The sequence below is a fragment of the Myxine glutinosa genome, chromosome 14 (assembly GCF_964187855.1).
Source record: "Myxine glutinosa chromosome 14, kmMyxGlut1.1, whole genome shotgun sequence".
NCBI classification, from domain to species: Eukaryota; Metazoa; Chordata; class Myxini; order Myxiniformes; family Myxinidae; genus Myxine; species Myxine glutinosa.
Genome location: NC_136274.1, coordinates 52,509,858 through 52,525,982, shown reverse-complemented (window position 1 = coordinate 52,525,982; position 16,125 = coordinate 52,509,858). Strand labels below are relative to the sequence as shown.

The following is a 16,125-nucleotide window of genomic DNA, read 5'->3' as shown; positions in this document are numbered from 1 at the left end:
TTGTTTACATCACAGTCACTCGTATCATCGTAGTTTTAGTGGAGTTAACAAAAAAAAACCTTTTCATAACCAGTGAATGACAGAAAGACACTGGCTCGGATTCATTTAAATTCACGTAGTTATTCATTTGAATTCATAATTGATGGTTTGATTCATCGCACAAATTTATTTCTTTGGGGATTCAACTGAAAATACCCAGTTGTTACCACTACCACAGCCCCACCAAGCGCCAGTATCTACGATTCCAACCACAAGTGTCAGAAGCCAATTTCAATAGATCACGAAACAATCAACAGCTCAAAGCAATGCCAGTTTTATTTTGATCTATGTACATAAAATCGTTAGGCAATGGCAGATGAGGCACAGGTTGCAATAGGCAGGTGTTTCGTAGCCTTCAAAGAACCCTGTCGCTGCCCCTCACACCACAGTCCCTTCAAACCCTAACAATCCCATAGCTTAGCCCCATTGGGGCCGCGTTGGCTCGAGGCGATCCCAAGGATTTACTGCACAGAAAGTCCAAAGCTTGGGACATGGAGGACGACATAGAAATGTATTTGTCTCTTGAACAGCGTTTTCATGAGCTTGTCAATGATGTGAAATGGCGCACCAACACGAATGCCTTGGCCGTCAGGCCTAAGACGACATTCCGCATGCCTGCCGATGCCGCACGTTTTTCTCCATGGTACGCTGAGCAGTCAGATAACCAGCAACCATCTCCATCGTTGGCTTTTCCATGCCAGACCAACCATCTCCATCGTTCCGATCTCGTCCCGGTGCAAAGAAATACAAAAAGGAAATAAAATAACTCCACGGCGTTTGTTACACACGAACTATAATGACCAGTTGTGTTCAAGGTCTCAGCACCATCTGCACCAGGAAACCAAAACTTTGACGATCCTTTTGGACAACTAAGCCCAGGCCTTGCCTTTGCTTTGGTGAAGCATCAACAAAGCAAAACAAACTTCAATAAAAACCGATGTTCAGCATGAAAAGTTAAAAATAAAAAAAGGTCCAAAAAAAATGGGCCAACATCGGAGGCAGCGTCCGGTCAGACAGCATACAGTAGATTTGAATCCGGTACCTTCGCAAAGATGAGGCAATGAGGTTAAGGCGGAAAGCGGCAGACACAGCCAAGGTGTTTGGAGTGACCCGCCATGCTTTTTGGGTGCTCCGTGGCTTTTTGAACACACCACAAACAACACCGACAAGAACAACAAGAAGAGTCTCAAAACAAACCTGGCTCCCCTGCAAGGCTTAACAAAGACATCGGTTTGTTTAGATTGAAATGGTGAAGATTTACAACAACAAAGTTTACCAAGTGTGCGAACAAACCCAGCCTCATAAAACAAGAATAAAGTTGTGCACATTGATCCCTTCACCTCTCCCCCCCCCCCCCCCCCCCCACTCCCAATGTCCATGAAAACACAAACACCCGGCCCTCTCTTCCAAAGAAACTTCACAAGTGTGTAGAGCAGACAAACGTCCGAATGCGTCACACAAACTTGCACATTTCAAAACGAGGTTTCAAACTCCTCATCGAAACATGAGCAAAAACTCACAGTGTGTAAAACAAAATTCCAGCAGTACAAAATAAAGCGCATAAAACTTTTGGCAATGCTGAGCATGAATATCAGCATTAATAATAACAATAATAATAGTATTTATACGAATGTGATAATGACAATGCACAATTAATAATTGGTGGTAATTATGGTTGTCATGGGAAACTCAACTGTTGTGCCGAGATCCACCACTGTCCCTCCCGACCCTCCCCCCCCCCCCCCCCTCGTTTTACACGTGCGTTTCTATAAATGTCGGCAGAATCCTCGTGGGTTGGGGGACAGGCCCCGAATTTGAGCAAGGATGATTTGGGGGCTGGCTTTGGGAGCAGGTGGCAGCCGAGCTTTCCTGGGACAAGTTTTCAGTGTATTCCTAGGTGTACAGGAACAAGGGTAATAAGAGGAAAAAACAAAGTACAGATGAATATTAGGCTTGGAATTAGGAATGGAAAATTCAAGATGGGCACCGAGCATTGGAGTACAATGATCGGGATGTGTGCACGTCATGGGGATGTACACAGCACACCACAACAACGACCTCGGAGAATATCAGCCTTCTACGTGGCACCGCTCACACATTTGTCTTCCACAAACAGCTTAAAAATGCCCTCTCACAATAAAATTACCACTTTGGCATAAATATAATCGATATTTTAACAATCTGTGATAACAAACAAAATCCAGTGGATAGCACGTACTTTGGGATCCAGACAGAGGTAGTTACGAGACATACGATGTGTGGCACCATCTTCCTGTGGTAAATGTGTCCCATGTTGCAGGAAGATGGTGCCACGTACAGCTGTACATGCCATTATATCCAAAAACACCTCTGGCTACAAAAGACGGAATGGGCTGAAGTGCCTTCCCTGGACACCACAGTCCCGACATTAACGCCATAGAACACATGGAGACATAAGGTCGGGATCAAACCACCGACCTCCCTGACTCAGGACGGACGCTCTAACCATTATGTCACCAGTTTCCCAAAAGTTCAACGAAAACCAAACTCCAGTTTAATTTTAGTTGACTTCTTGAGAATTTTGAACTGAATTTTTCAGTCACTCACATTTGAGGCACCTAAGCAACAAAATCTATATTATAATAGCCGTAGATGATTCTGTCTGTCTGTCTGTTGGGCGTCTGTCCGGGGTGTGGCTTACTCGGTTTGCAGAGTAGCTCCACCCATTCTGGGAGATGCTTCGCTTCATATAAACAAATATCCACCATTTTATTAACTCGCATAGCTTTGAGGCCTGTTTTGTAGGCCCGTGGTGTCTTGCTCTCTCTCCCAGTTTTATTTCAAATCAAATTCGATATATCATTTCATTTTTCACAGTCGCTAACATAGTTTTAGACTCGGTTGAAATAAAACGGGAAGAAAATCCGATGAAAGTTGCCGTTTATAGAACGAAATGAATTCTCAAAGGCCTGTAACTTCAAGGCCATTGAGTCTCTCTCACGCCTTTATCTCCAATCTAACTCACCATCTGATTTCATTTTTATCGATGGTTTTGGACTCGGTGTCAGCAACGCGGGAAAATGCAGAGATATATTTTTAAAAATACACCATATCACCGCCCACCGCCCAACCGCCAACATGTATCATACACCGCCCAACATGTATCATACACCGCCCAACATGACAGACGGCAACATGTCGACATTATCGCTTTTTCTTTAAACCGAGTGAACCGAGCCGAACCGAATAAACCGAGTGAATTCACCGTTTACTTTTGATGACAGTCGTCACAAAACGACATATATTTCTTCGTTTTTATTTCATTCAACATTATTAGCCGGAAGTAAAATATGGTTCAGGAAATTACCGAGAGATATTTCTTCATTTCTTTATTTATTAGTTATTTGCGCATACACTTTAAATAGGTTTATTTGAAATCTTTAATTTTCACAATGTAATATATTTGTCATTTGATGATGACGAGACACTTCCTCTTGACTCGTGACAATTCATGCGTTGCGTGGAAACTTCCATTTCCAAAATGAATGACACAGTCGATGAAGAACGACTCGGTGTCAGCAACGCGGGAAAATGCAGAGATATATATTTTAAAATACACCATGTCACCGCCCAACAGCACCCAACAGCCAACAAGTATCATACACCGCCCAACATGACACAGACAGCAACATGTCGACATTATCGCCTTTTCTTTAAACCGAGTGAACCGAGCCGAACCGAATACACCGAGTGATTCACCGAGCGAATTTCATCCAATTCCACCGAGTTTCATGAAACCGAGAGATATTTCTTCGTTTTTATTTTATTAGTTACCAGCACAAGTACCCAGCGTTGCCGGGCGGGGCAGGGGGGAAGGACACGTACACTTTAAACATGTATATACATGTGGGATGTGGGATATATACATGTGGGACATGTGTACGTGTGTGTGTGTACGTGTGTGTGTGTGTGTGTGCGTGTATGTGTATGTAGGCTAACCCCCGCTCTAGCAGGGAAAATGGCCTTAAAATGCATGTTGTTGTTGTATGTGTATATATATATGTCTGTGTGTGTGTGTGTATGTGTGTATATGTGTCTGTACGTGTGTGTGTGTCTGTTTTTGTGTATGTGTATGTGTATATGTGTGTGTGTGTGTGTGTGTGTGTGTGTGTGTGTGTGTGTGTGTTTGTGTGTGTGTGTGGAGATGTATATATGTGTATAATGTGCATATATGTGCATATGTGTATACATATTTGCATATGTGTATATGTGTCTGTACGTGTGTGTGTGTGTGTGTGTGTGTGTGTGTGTGTGTGTGTGTGTGTGTGTGTGTGTCGATGTACGTGTGTGTGTATGTGTATATGTGTGTGGGTGTATATGTGTGTGTGTGTGTGTGTGTGTATATGTAAACATGGGCCGGTGTGTGTGTAAAGTGTGAGGAGGTGTTGGAGAGGAAAATGCAGAGATATCTTTTTTTAAATCGCGCCATGATGATAAACGAAAATACACCGCCTAAAATAACAGTCGACATATATTTAAAATTCGTCACACACATCCATGCCCGTGGGAGTCCCACGGGTGACCCCGCTAGTAAGTTATATTGCTCGTCACACCTCTGGATCCAGCGCTGGGTCCAACTCCGAGCTGGAAGGGATCCTGGTACCAGGAGGTTGCATAGTCTCTCTCGATGTGGGACCAGACTGGGGAGAGAGATGGGCGCTCTGTAGGGGGCGGCAGAGACCATCGGCACCGCCTGGGCCCGGTAAGCCTGGCAGACCATTCCCGGTGTAAGAAGGTATACATTCCCAGCGCTAGCTTTTTTTTTTAAATGGCAATTTGACTGAATCACTGCTCTAAACCAGGAATGTGAGCACAACCTACCAACACTTGCATTGGATGAAAGAGAATTCTAATCTCATGGATCCAGGCTAATATGAGTGTGGTATGGGATACATCGATATGAGTATGGTGGGATCTGGGAGCAAGTTGCAAGACCAGGCAAATTTGCAGTGATTGGAATTTCTCTGGGTTCTTTTTAACAATGTATGTTCTTAGAAGTAGCAATGCCTTGTGGCCCTTCGCCACCCCAGTCACTCACCTCGGCCCTCGGCATTCCTTCGATCTCCCTGTGGCACGCGAATGAGGAAGTGGCCTGAAGGCACGGCTTTCAGCTCTGCACCAATCGCTCCGTAGGTGGCATACGTTCGATGGTTCGGAGAGCCCCCTGGTGCGGGCCTTTCCTCGGCCACAGTGTCATAATCGTCCAAGTGCCGGGTTCCACGAGACCTCGCCACGTAACTTGCAGAAGCCTGGCTCAGTGGTGAGGAAGACGACGTGAGTGCAGCGGGAGCTTTGACATGTGCAGGAGATGTAGATTGCTGCGGCTGCACACCAGACCCCAGCACATCTTGCCAGGATTGTCGATCGGTAAAGCGTGGCCATGGCCCTGAGCCTTCACGGGAGGATCGCGAACCAACTGTGTCCACAGAAGAGTGTCGCGCGTGTTTCTGCTCAGAGTAAGATCCAGATGACGAGTTCTGCTGATTAAGAGAAGAAAGACGGTGAACATGCAAGAGAAGAACATCAATAAGGAATGAAAGACAACAATGAGGAATGAAAATGGAAGACGATGACGAGTTCTGCTGATTAAGAGAAGAAAGACGGTGAACATGCAAGAGAAGAACAATAATGAGGAATGAAAATGGAAGACGATGACGAGTTTTTATTAACACGGAAGCAAAGTCAAACAGCAAAGAGAAGGTGGGTTAAAAAACAAAACAATAAAGAGCAAGTGCAAATAGAAATAGAACTTGATACTTCTGAATTCTCTTACCGAAGGGGGATGTGGAAATGTGTCATAAGGTGGAGGTGGGCTATCTCGTACCTCACCCTCCTCACCATCGCTCTCGCTCCAATAGTCCACTACGACAAAGGAGTTACATACGATAAGTGATTAATGATCAGGGATTTCTGAACTGGTTTGTTGAAAGCTCTGGCCTAGATGAGACTAAAAGAGCTTGATGGAGCTGTGTCATATCCACAAACATATAACGATTTTAATGAAAGAATAGTCCTTCAGAATTGGTTACGGGTTTGCAAGTCAGATATCAGGCCTCACAAACAAATCCGTTCCCATTGCTTCACAGATGTGGCCTTGAGAAAGCCGAGCAAGACCCCTCAGAATGCTGTGTAATCTCTGGCATGCAACTTGTGGTGACAACCTCTCTGAAAGAGCGTGTGGTTATTGTTGCAATTCGGGTATCGAATCCTCTAGCGATATTCCACTAATCATTATCTGTTGCGATGATGGGGACAGTGTAGGTGGAGGGCTGGGTGGTGCAACTGGTGCGGCGATTACAGCATTGACTGGGCCTGTTGGTCGGACTCATCCTGGCATCTCCCCTCAACAAGGACTCCCCGGCGACACATCCCGCGGCAGCAGACGCCAGCTTACTCACCCACCTAGCATGCCACGCAACACAGTCCAACATTAAATGAAAAACAGTCCGAGGCAAAAAGTCAACACTCGGCAAAGCTCAGGCCTTCAATTACTGACCTGTTCATTTCATCTGCACTATCAGTGGCAAAGTAGAAGGGCTTGAGCCGTGGGTGTGATGCCTTGAACGCACTTGAGGGAGGTAAAAAGAGGGGTGAGGATAGATTTGTCTGAGCACAAAAAAGAAAAAAGAAAAGAGAACAAGTATGTGAGAAAAGGTGTGTGCAGCTTGGTGGCCAATAGGAAAGACTGGGGTGGTTCAATGGATGGTTTGGTGGAATGTACCCTTGTGGTCTGGGGAAGTGGAGGGGATGGAGAGAGCAAATTAAAGAAGATAAAGGCGGACGCACTTACTGCTTTCGCTTGCACTCTGGTGCCAGTTCGATTATAAACTCCGACAAACCGATGTAGCCTTCTGCCTTGATGTCCTACACATTCCACGAAAGAAAAATACAGAAGGGAAAAGGGAAACAAATTCAAATGCATGGAAACATCAAGAGTATTGAAATGTCAGTCGGAGAAACAGTTCACGGGTTTGGCCCCAGATAAATCAACATCAAACTAGTAATCGAATAAGCTTCACAGACACAGGCCAACCTTTGTTTTAGTGTTTAACTTTATGTTTTATCAAATCGTATTGTTTAAAAATCACAAAAGCTGCAAACATGAGGATCATTTCAGTATCCCTGCATGCGGTATTCAGATTGGGTAATTGCTTCTTCCAACAAACAGATTTCTCAAGCTATAAATCTTCTTTTGTTTGCATCATTTGCTGGGGATTGGAGGGGATGGACATGCCACTGATGCAGTTCCCCCTCTCCATTAAAGCACGAATTTGTAATTTGGTCAGGGTATCGGTGATAGCTCACCTACTCTTCGCGAAGGACACAGTGGGATCTTTAACATCCATCAACTAATGCTGGCAGATGAGATGCCCAGTTTAACGTCCACCGAAGGACGGCACACACATTGATGAATCACCATGCCTGTGAAACACCAGGATGACACAGTTTATAGCTGGGTCGGGATCCAAACCCAGGCTAGACATCTCAGATGTGAATGTGCATTCCTATAGGCTATCCTGTCAGCCCAAACTATACATATAATGGTCACTAAATACATAAGCTAAAACACTTTTGTGCCATGATTAGTGTGCAGCGTTCATTCCGCACTGTCTGCGAAACACATACGTTGTGTTGCGTGTACCAGTAGAGGGATCCATCTTTTAGCACAAACCAGTGCTTCCTCCACTTCGGTGTCAAAAAGCCCTTGGCGTCTCTTTTCTTCCAGAGCCAGCCATCGCAGTCCGGTCGCTCCAGCTCGTAGCACGCCACAGTGCGGCGGCTCGAAGGTATACTGGAAGCTGCACACAGTGAATGTAACGCAGGCACCGAACATCCCATAAACGCATTGACTCATTACCGAAGAGCTCAACTCTCGGTTCTTGTAAGGTTCAGAATGCAATAAATGTTCTACTGCATTTGAGGAACCAGGGTGGACCCAGGTGGTACATTAACCTTTACATAATTATTACATTAAATGCTCGATTTAATTCACGGCTCCTTGGGGATAACAGCAAAATGCAAGATACCGAATCAAAATGTGTCTCCTCACCTTTGACTGCTTTCAGAGCCAAGTGACGCCGTGAGAGCTACGGGGGTGATGGAGAGGGGGACAGTTAAGAGGATGGGGGTGGTGAGGATGAAGTAAGAGGGGAGGGGGATTGGGACAGACAGGCTGACTTTGTGCAGGCAAACCCAAATGCTCTTTCTAAAAAGTGGACACATTGAATATGACATAAGCAAAGGTGGACAAAGAGGAGGACAGGCAGGGTCACTGAAGGAGACAAAGCGAGAGAGGATTGGGTAAAAGAAGGAGAATCTTGAAGGTTCGGTGCATGGAGTGGACGTGGAGATTCATGGCTTTACATCGTCTCAAGAAGAATTGATTTTTTTTTTTCCCAGGATTGGGTCGAGGCAGTAGAGCGTGCAGAGCAACTGTGGCCTGATAATTCATCTGGGCCGCACACCCGATGGAGGAACACAAAATGCGAGGGCATGTGTGGTGCGGAATAGGAAAATGGGCCCGTGCTCACAATTCCCCATCGCTCTTTCACACACATGCTTCTCCAATGTCAGCACACTTGCTAGACCACTACAGTTAATATGACACTATTATTAATATTGATAATTGTACTTATAATACTGTAAAGTCAGCAATCATCATAAATTCCTTATTTTCAAACCGATCCAAGTCTACAAGTACTTCACTATCGACCAGGTAAGTAAGACTCCTGTAGAAATTATGAAGGAAGAAATCGATCAAATGAACTTGTCGCTTTACACCATAACCATCACTGCATCACATGTAACAAGTCTGCCAACACAGGTGACAGGAAATTACGTTTTTTTATTAATGAAGTAAAAAGCAAGCAGTACAATGAAAAAAAAATATATATATATATCTATCTATAATTCCAGTAATCTCTGTCTGTCTGTCTGTACGTCTGTACGTTTGTCTGTGACCGCTGTTTCTCGACAACCACGGGTCCGATATACTTTTAACTTGCCAGGTATATTGCTGGGGACCCGAGGATGTGCCTTTTCAAGGTTTCATATTAATCGGACAATTACTTACCGAGCTATGTCCAAAAAACGATTCAACCAATCAGAGAGCAGCGAACGATCGCGTGTGCCGAACGTGGCGGGCACACTCTGCCTCGGATGGCACATTTGAGAGCGTATTCATTTATTTCACGTTTGCAAACTATGTTGGCGTTAAACTATGTTTTACAACTAATAAAAACGAATTTGCGATTCATTCGCTTTCCTGCGCGTTTGTGCACGCGATGGCGATTGCTTTACCAAACTCCGGAAGCCGTTCGCTTTGGACCAAACCATTGCATGTAAATAGAGGGGGGGGGATTGTCACCACTCGCAAGCCGTTCGCTTTGGACCAAACCATTTCATGTAAATAGAGGGGGGGGATATAATTTTAGATATATATATAGTACGGGCATGCCCTAGTATATATATATATATATATATTTGCGACAACAAAAAGCAGCAAATTCAATGATGTTGAGGGAGCGTACACCCACGTGAGGCACAACGGTCACCAGAGCATCAAAGGGATCCGGGTAGAGAATTAACACTTTCAGCACCACAGGGGGTCTGAGAGGCAGAAAAGTTGAGAGAAGTGGGGTGGTGGTGAAGCAAGATGGCTGAGAGCAGGGAAGGGAAAGGCAAGATGCAGAGTAGATGCAAACAAGTCAATGGGGAAAGTGAGGGTAGGGGAGGGGTGTAGGCGAGAGTGCAAATAAGAAGGAAGGTCAGCCCAGAGTGAAGTGGAGAGGAATGCAAGGTGCAAAGGATGGTAGAGTGTTTTGGTGCAGTGTGGGGGCAGGTAGAGCATGAGAAAAATGAAAAGCTTCAACCAAGGAGGATGTGCAGACAGACAGGAAGAATATAGAGAGTGCTATCATTGTACATAGTCTTCTACCCTTTCAAACCCATCCTTTCCTCTTGACACAACACAAGATAAATCATGTGAAAAGTGAGATGTGTGGTGTGCAGCAGAAAAAAGAATGACTCAAGAGCTTTACTTTGAGGATTTGAGAATCAGAGCCTCAGATAGGCTGAAATGTAGAAGAAGAGGAATGAAAGAATTGATAAAACCAGAGATAGCCCATACCATAATCGGTGTAACTAAGTTGCGCTTGGACTGATGATATTGCCACAGTACAAAACTTGGGAGATCAAGACAAACCCAAAAGCATTGTTCGTTTGGGCCACAGGGCAAAAGATGCTTGGATTATCCACTGGCCTGCTCTGATCAAAAAATATCGATATACGGTAATTACATTCTGTGAAAACACTCCAAAATGAAGCCGAGGGCATCAAGCATTGAAACTTCAAGAAATACTCTTACATAAAACTTTGCAAAAGATAAAACTTTGCTTTGATAACGAATGTGTTGTGCTCGGTCACATGTACAAGGAGTCTTGTCACATGTACAAGAGATTGAAATTAGTCGGTCATGCATATTGTGTATCGGTCATGCATATTGTGTATCGCAAGCCTCCAGATACCTGGAAGCTTGTGATCCACAATATTCATGATCTCAAATACATACAGTGGGTGGTGGCCGAGCAGATACTGCTACCAAAAATGTCTCAATTAATTTACTGACTCAAGCTTTACGGATTTTACATCTTCATTTCTAAATAAATGAAATAAATCGGCATCACCGCTGCGAGCTCAGTGGGCGGATCGTCGAAAAATGTACGAGGCATAAAAGCAAGACCAAAGGAGATTAGTGCTGGGTATATCCCAATAAGTCGGAGACAAACACATCCATTCTTATAGAGATACAGGTGGACACAGAGAAGAATAGGACCGGACAAAAGTGACATATGCGGATGCTCATCGGTCCAATATTCTGCCAACAAAGCTTGAATGAGGGGCTAGGTGACCTTCACCTCATGTAACCCTTCCAAATCGGCAACGTTGCTGAAAACAATGCCAGAAAAAATGCCAGATCCAGAGGGGGCCCTGCCTGAGAATGGGTGTAGATGCCACTTTGAAAAAAAAAAACTGCTATTTGCCGAGTAATACTATCTACTTATCCAATTCTGTCACAGCAAATTCGAACCACTTTCCAATGTGAAAGACCAAAGGAAAACTTTCAGCATTACTTGTTCAACAAGCTGTGCATTTATTATTCACATCAAAACATCCAGGAGCTCAGCAGAAATAATACACACAATGTTACAAATATATAGGAGTTCTCTTACAAGGAACCATCAAGCCTGTGCAATGTTACCAACCTACGGTTGTTTGTCCACGCTCTATCCTTTAAGTGCTGAGTGTCAAGCAAGTGTTACGGATTCGTCACTTCCGTTGTTGTGGTTTTCATCCACTTGAAACATTTCTGGTTCCATGTATTATTATTACTAGGGCATTGCCCGTACTATATCTATATCTAAAATTATATCCCCCCCCCTCTATTTACATGAAATGGTTTGGTCCAAAGCGAACGGCTTCCGGAGTTTGGTAAAGCAATCGCCATCGCGTGCACAAACGCGCAGGAAAGCGAATGAATCGCAAATTCGTTTTTATTAGTTTTAAAACTTTATTAAAACATAGTTTAACGCCAACATAGTTTGCAAACGTGAAATAAATGAATACGCTCTCAAATGTGCCATCCGAGGCAGAGTGTGTCCGCCACGTTCGGCACACGCGATCGTTCGCTGCTCTCTGATTGGTTGAATCGTTTTTTGGACATAGCTCGGTAAGTAATTGTCCGATTAATATGAAACCTTGAAAAGGCACATCCTCGGGTCCCCAGCAATATACCTGGCAAGTTAAAAGTATATCGGACCCGTGGTTGTCGAGAAACAGCGGTCACAGACAAACGTACAAACGTACAAACGTACAGACAGAGATTACTGGAATTATAGATAGATTGTTGTTTGAGGGAAATAGCAATTATTATTGTCAAAAAGTAAAAGGTTAATGTTTTAAATGAAACAGGAACCGGACGGCGACGAAGAGGAAGAGGAGAGAAAGAAGGCGGAGCGAGTGAGTCGGACAAGAAAGCCGAACTGCTCCGAGTTCTGAAACGAACGTTGTCGAACGGGAGTCACTCGCGAACTTTCGGATTTCCCGGGAAAGGGATTCCTGCGACAGAGTTGTCATCGCTGTGACCGATCAACCTGCGTGTCAGGTTTTTGGCGGTGGATTCCGAGGAGAATTATCGTCGGGCCGTTACGTCTCAAGAACGGGCCGTCGGCCATTTTGACTCACGCGCTTCACGCGTCGAGCAAAGTTTCTTTGCTTCGTCAGCCGTTTTCACCGCTTTCAGACGTATCTGGTGTGTGTGTGCACCGTGGCTTTTGAAGATTAATATGCGGTTCGCCGACTGTGAGCCATGAAAGTCCATACCCGAGGGTGTGATTTCCCAGTCGCCTGGAGGGCGCCTTTGAATTTCCCAGTCGCTTTGAGGGCGCCTTCGTGCAGCTTTGGCCGTGTGACTGTACTTGCCATCCGCACGGGATTCTGGTCTCGATTGGACATCGTTCTGGCGATCGCTGGAGCGAATCAACTTTGGCTTGAAGCCGGGAATAATAGACATTGGGGAATGTTCTTGGTTCACTCACTTGGAGCACAGTGAGTTATATATTACGAAACTGATGGTACCATCATAGGACATATTGATTGTACTTTTGATTACTATTATTGTTGTACTGTTATTCGTGTGTGATCTTAATACAATATTTGTTTGTGAGTAACAATTGGGGTGGCTTCTCCATTGACCTTTGACATACAGAATAACACATTTTTCTGCCGTGACGCCTCTCGGGGCTCGGAGGTACACCGTGACCAGGGGGTCGGGGAGGAGCACGTAACACAAGGAAGCAGCAACGTACCATTTTTAAAGTCTTTGGTATGACTCGGCCGGGGTCAGGTTCGAACTACCGACGTCCCCAGACTCAGAGCAGACGCCCTAATCATAACGCCACCGAATCCCGTTAAATGTCATTGTTTGTAAATTTTGTTTTTCTCAATTGCTACTAAACAAAAGAGTGATATAGATAGGTTTGGACTGTGCTGTTCTTTGATGCCCCTTGACATGCAGTGCATACCTTGTGAGCAGGTGAAACTCCGCATCGGTCCATGATCTGTGCGGCAAGCCTGTGGGAGAAAATGACCAAATAAAGAGGTAAACTAAATAAATAAATAAAGGAAGCCGAAAATGCAAATGAGGTGGTCATATCACTGTCTTCATTATAAGGATAACTTGCACAGAAACTTAACACGAGGAGATTTCAGCAAGACTCAATGTCTTGCATCCCAATAACCACAGCTGTCCCATGAACTGCCAACTTCAAAAGGTCTTGCACCTGGCTCAAATGGCTCAAATCTTGCCTGGCTCAAATGGAGAATGGAAATTACTGCACTGTATAGAATTCAAATTTTAACTTTTGTAACGTTCACATCGTCTTATTCAAGGAAAGGATAGCTGGGCATCTCCGCAGAAGGAATGGGCACTTCAAGAAAGCCGTGAAAAGGATTTTGGCGAGAGGGATGAAAATATAGAACAAAATGACTTCAATGTTTGTCTTGAACACTTGCAAATAAATAAACAAAAATACTTTATTCCTGCAAATGCATTCTTATTAAAGGAACGACACTAGCCGAGTGGTGGCGTATACTTTTTGGCACCTTCATAAAACCATTATAATGGATAATTCTTAGCTGTGACTCTTTCAAACCTTTTCAAGATTTCCAATAAATCCCCTCGGTCCTTGTGAAATAGATGGATGAGTAAGACCACGAAACAAGAAAACAAAGCAGGGCATGAATGAACCAGAAAACATTTACATGTCCAAGCATGAGAGACAAACGGGGCAGGTGCTCGATTTAATAGAGTCGATCACCGAGTGAACAGAGGACATGCCAAGGGCAAATCCTGGAGAACGACGAGATTTAATTGCAAGGAGAAAACGATCCTTAAGAATTGCATAGTAATCGATCAGCTGGTTTGGCTTCTTTTAATGATCGATAACACGATTTTATGGAATATGCTCAGAGGCTGAGCGTGAAGACCACTGAGCTTTCCGACGCTTACGCTCAAAATGAGGTTTGTTCGACCTGGGGTACAGTGGACAACCCTGCTGTTTATCTTTTCTGTTTTCATTGACCAAACATGGCATAGAGTCTGCAGTGTTCAGTGTGGACCATCAGAGAAAGCCTGTGCCCTGCGAAAATATCATGCATTTCTAGCACACTCAAGAACTACAGCTGTGAACGGGGAGGTATATTTGATTCGGGAAAGCCGTTACATTTCATCCATATCCTTCTGGTTAAGGCAAATGGGACATTTTTCTTCCCTGTAATGATCCGACTGATTGTTTTGTGTGTGGGGCTGGGGTGTAGGTGTAGGTTGCAGGAATCTACCTTGATTGAAAAACCACCCGAGGATCACTTTTCAAAGCAGGTTGTAACAACTATGATTTATTAATGTTTGGAAAAATTAGAAGAACCTTTACAGCAGTGTCATGGTAGCAATGCACCACCTCATCTGAAGTCATCCCCCATCCTTATCCGTGATCCTTTCTGTTCCTGTAAACTCTCCTGTCATACCCCTCCCCACCACTAATATATTGTCGTGCGGACGCTCTCACTTATCAGAGCGTCCACGGATAGATTTGAGCTTACTTGGAGGCGTTTCCAATTCAATGGCGGATCGATACACGAGCCGGGGGATTGGGGGAGGATGCCGTGCTTACCTGACGATCCGCTCAGTCTTCACCTGCAAATAAATAAATCACGAACGAACACGGAATTTATGGTACAAAAATAAATATTTATTAAACGGAACCGAGAACAAGGAAATGCGACGATAAAACCTAAACCCCTCTAATGGAGCGCTCCCACACTTCACTTCAAATACACGGACGAAGGAATATTCAAATAAAAGAATCATCGTGTTGTGTTCTGTGGTGCGTCTTATCTGTCTGGATGTGTGATGTCGGTCAGGTTCCGTCCGGCTCCGATGTTGGCGGGAAGCAGGCCTCCGTCCGCCTCGTTCACGCTTTGCTAGGCCCCAAGCCACCCGCTCGCCCCGGTCTCATCTGCTCAGCGGCACGCCACGCTCGCCCGCTCCTCGGTCGCACGCGAGGTCCCGTTTGCTCGTAGCACCAAGCCTCGCTCGTACACTCGCACCAGGAGAGGATGATCGTCGGCGCCCCAACGTCTCTCCAATGTCCACCACGGGAAAGTCCAAATGGGAACGAGAAGCAAGGGCAGAAGGGAGGTCCACACGGGGAGGAAGCCAAAACGAGAAGGCAAAGGGAAGAGAGAGATCCGGGCAGGATCAGTCCAAGAACGAGAAGACAAAATGTCGGCTTGACAGTGGTTTTATCGATCGTCCTCTGACGTCACTCTCTATCTCCCCCAACCAGTGCGTCGTTTCTTGGTGGTCTTTCGCACCTTCTCACGTCACCGGCGCTTGTCCTTCAATCAGCGACCTGCTTCTAGGTAGTGGTTTTGCGCCTTCTGCACTGATTGGCCGTGGTGTCATCGGTTGGTGGCCAATCAGTGTGTCGCTCCTTCAGCTTCCTTACCCTAAATCATGGGGAAACTTTTTGTCCCTTCCCCGACCAATCACACGTCCTTCCCTACTCTGCCAATTGGTGGCCTGCTCTTTGCTTGCCCCTCCCTTGGCAAATCACGAGTTCGCCCTGGACGTGGCTCTCAGCCTGCCTGGTCGATGTTCCATCGCCATAGTGGCGTACTGCACGGCCGCTGCCTGTTGATTTTTTCCGGTCAGTCTTATCGTCTTGTGGTGGAGGGGGAATTAATTAATGTGTGCACAAATGGGTCTATCTTATGTATGTGGTGTGTTGCCATAAGGGACAAAGGATAGATCACAGGTTTCACACAAGTGGGAATTAGCCTAATCCCTACAACTATTTAACACACGATCATCCTCGTATGATCACAGGTACACACTTGATCCGACAAACCGGGCTAACAGGACTTATTACATTGAGATTGTTCTAACTCGACAGACGAAGCATGATACCGATGCAGATCTACCTGGAT

The 16,125-nt window shown here is 45.0% G+C and overlaps 1 protein-coding gene across 4 annotated transcripts in view; it reads right to left on the bottom strand.

Annotated features, from left to right (window-relative positions):
- Positions 1-297: 297 nt before the first annotated feature.
- Positions 298-16,125, bottom strand: part of LOC137439256 (connector enhancer of kinase suppressor of ras 2) — a 231,786-nt gene continuing 215,958 nt past the window's right edge. For 3 of the 4 annotated variants that reach the window (XM_078768257.1, XM_078768260.1, XM_078768259.1), the window contains 10 exons: positions 13,161-13,209; positions 8,129-8,165; positions 7,705-7,877; positions 6,869-6,942; positions 6,575-6,646; positions 6,377-6,480; positions 5,852-5,940; positions 5,117-5,558; positions 4,632-4,786; positions 298-1,932 (listed from right to left, as the gene is read on the bottom strand). In XM_078768257.1, the coding sequence (XP_078624383.1) occupies positions 1,792-1,932; positions 4,632-4,786; positions 5,117-5,558; positions 5,852-5,940; positions 6,377-6,480; positions 6,575-6,646; positions 6,869-6,942; positions 7,705-7,877; positions 8,129-8,165; positions 13,161-13,209 (1,336 nt within the window). In that variant the 3' untranslated portion in view covers positions 298-1,791. The remainder of the gene's footprint in view (positions 1,933-4,631; positions 4,787-5,116; positions 5,559-5,851; positions 5,941-6,376; positions 6,481-6,574; positions 6,647-6,868; positions 6,943-7,704; positions 7,878-8,128; positions 8,166-13,160; positions 13,210-16,125) is intronic. The other variant, XM_078768258.1, reaches the window with a different exon arrangement.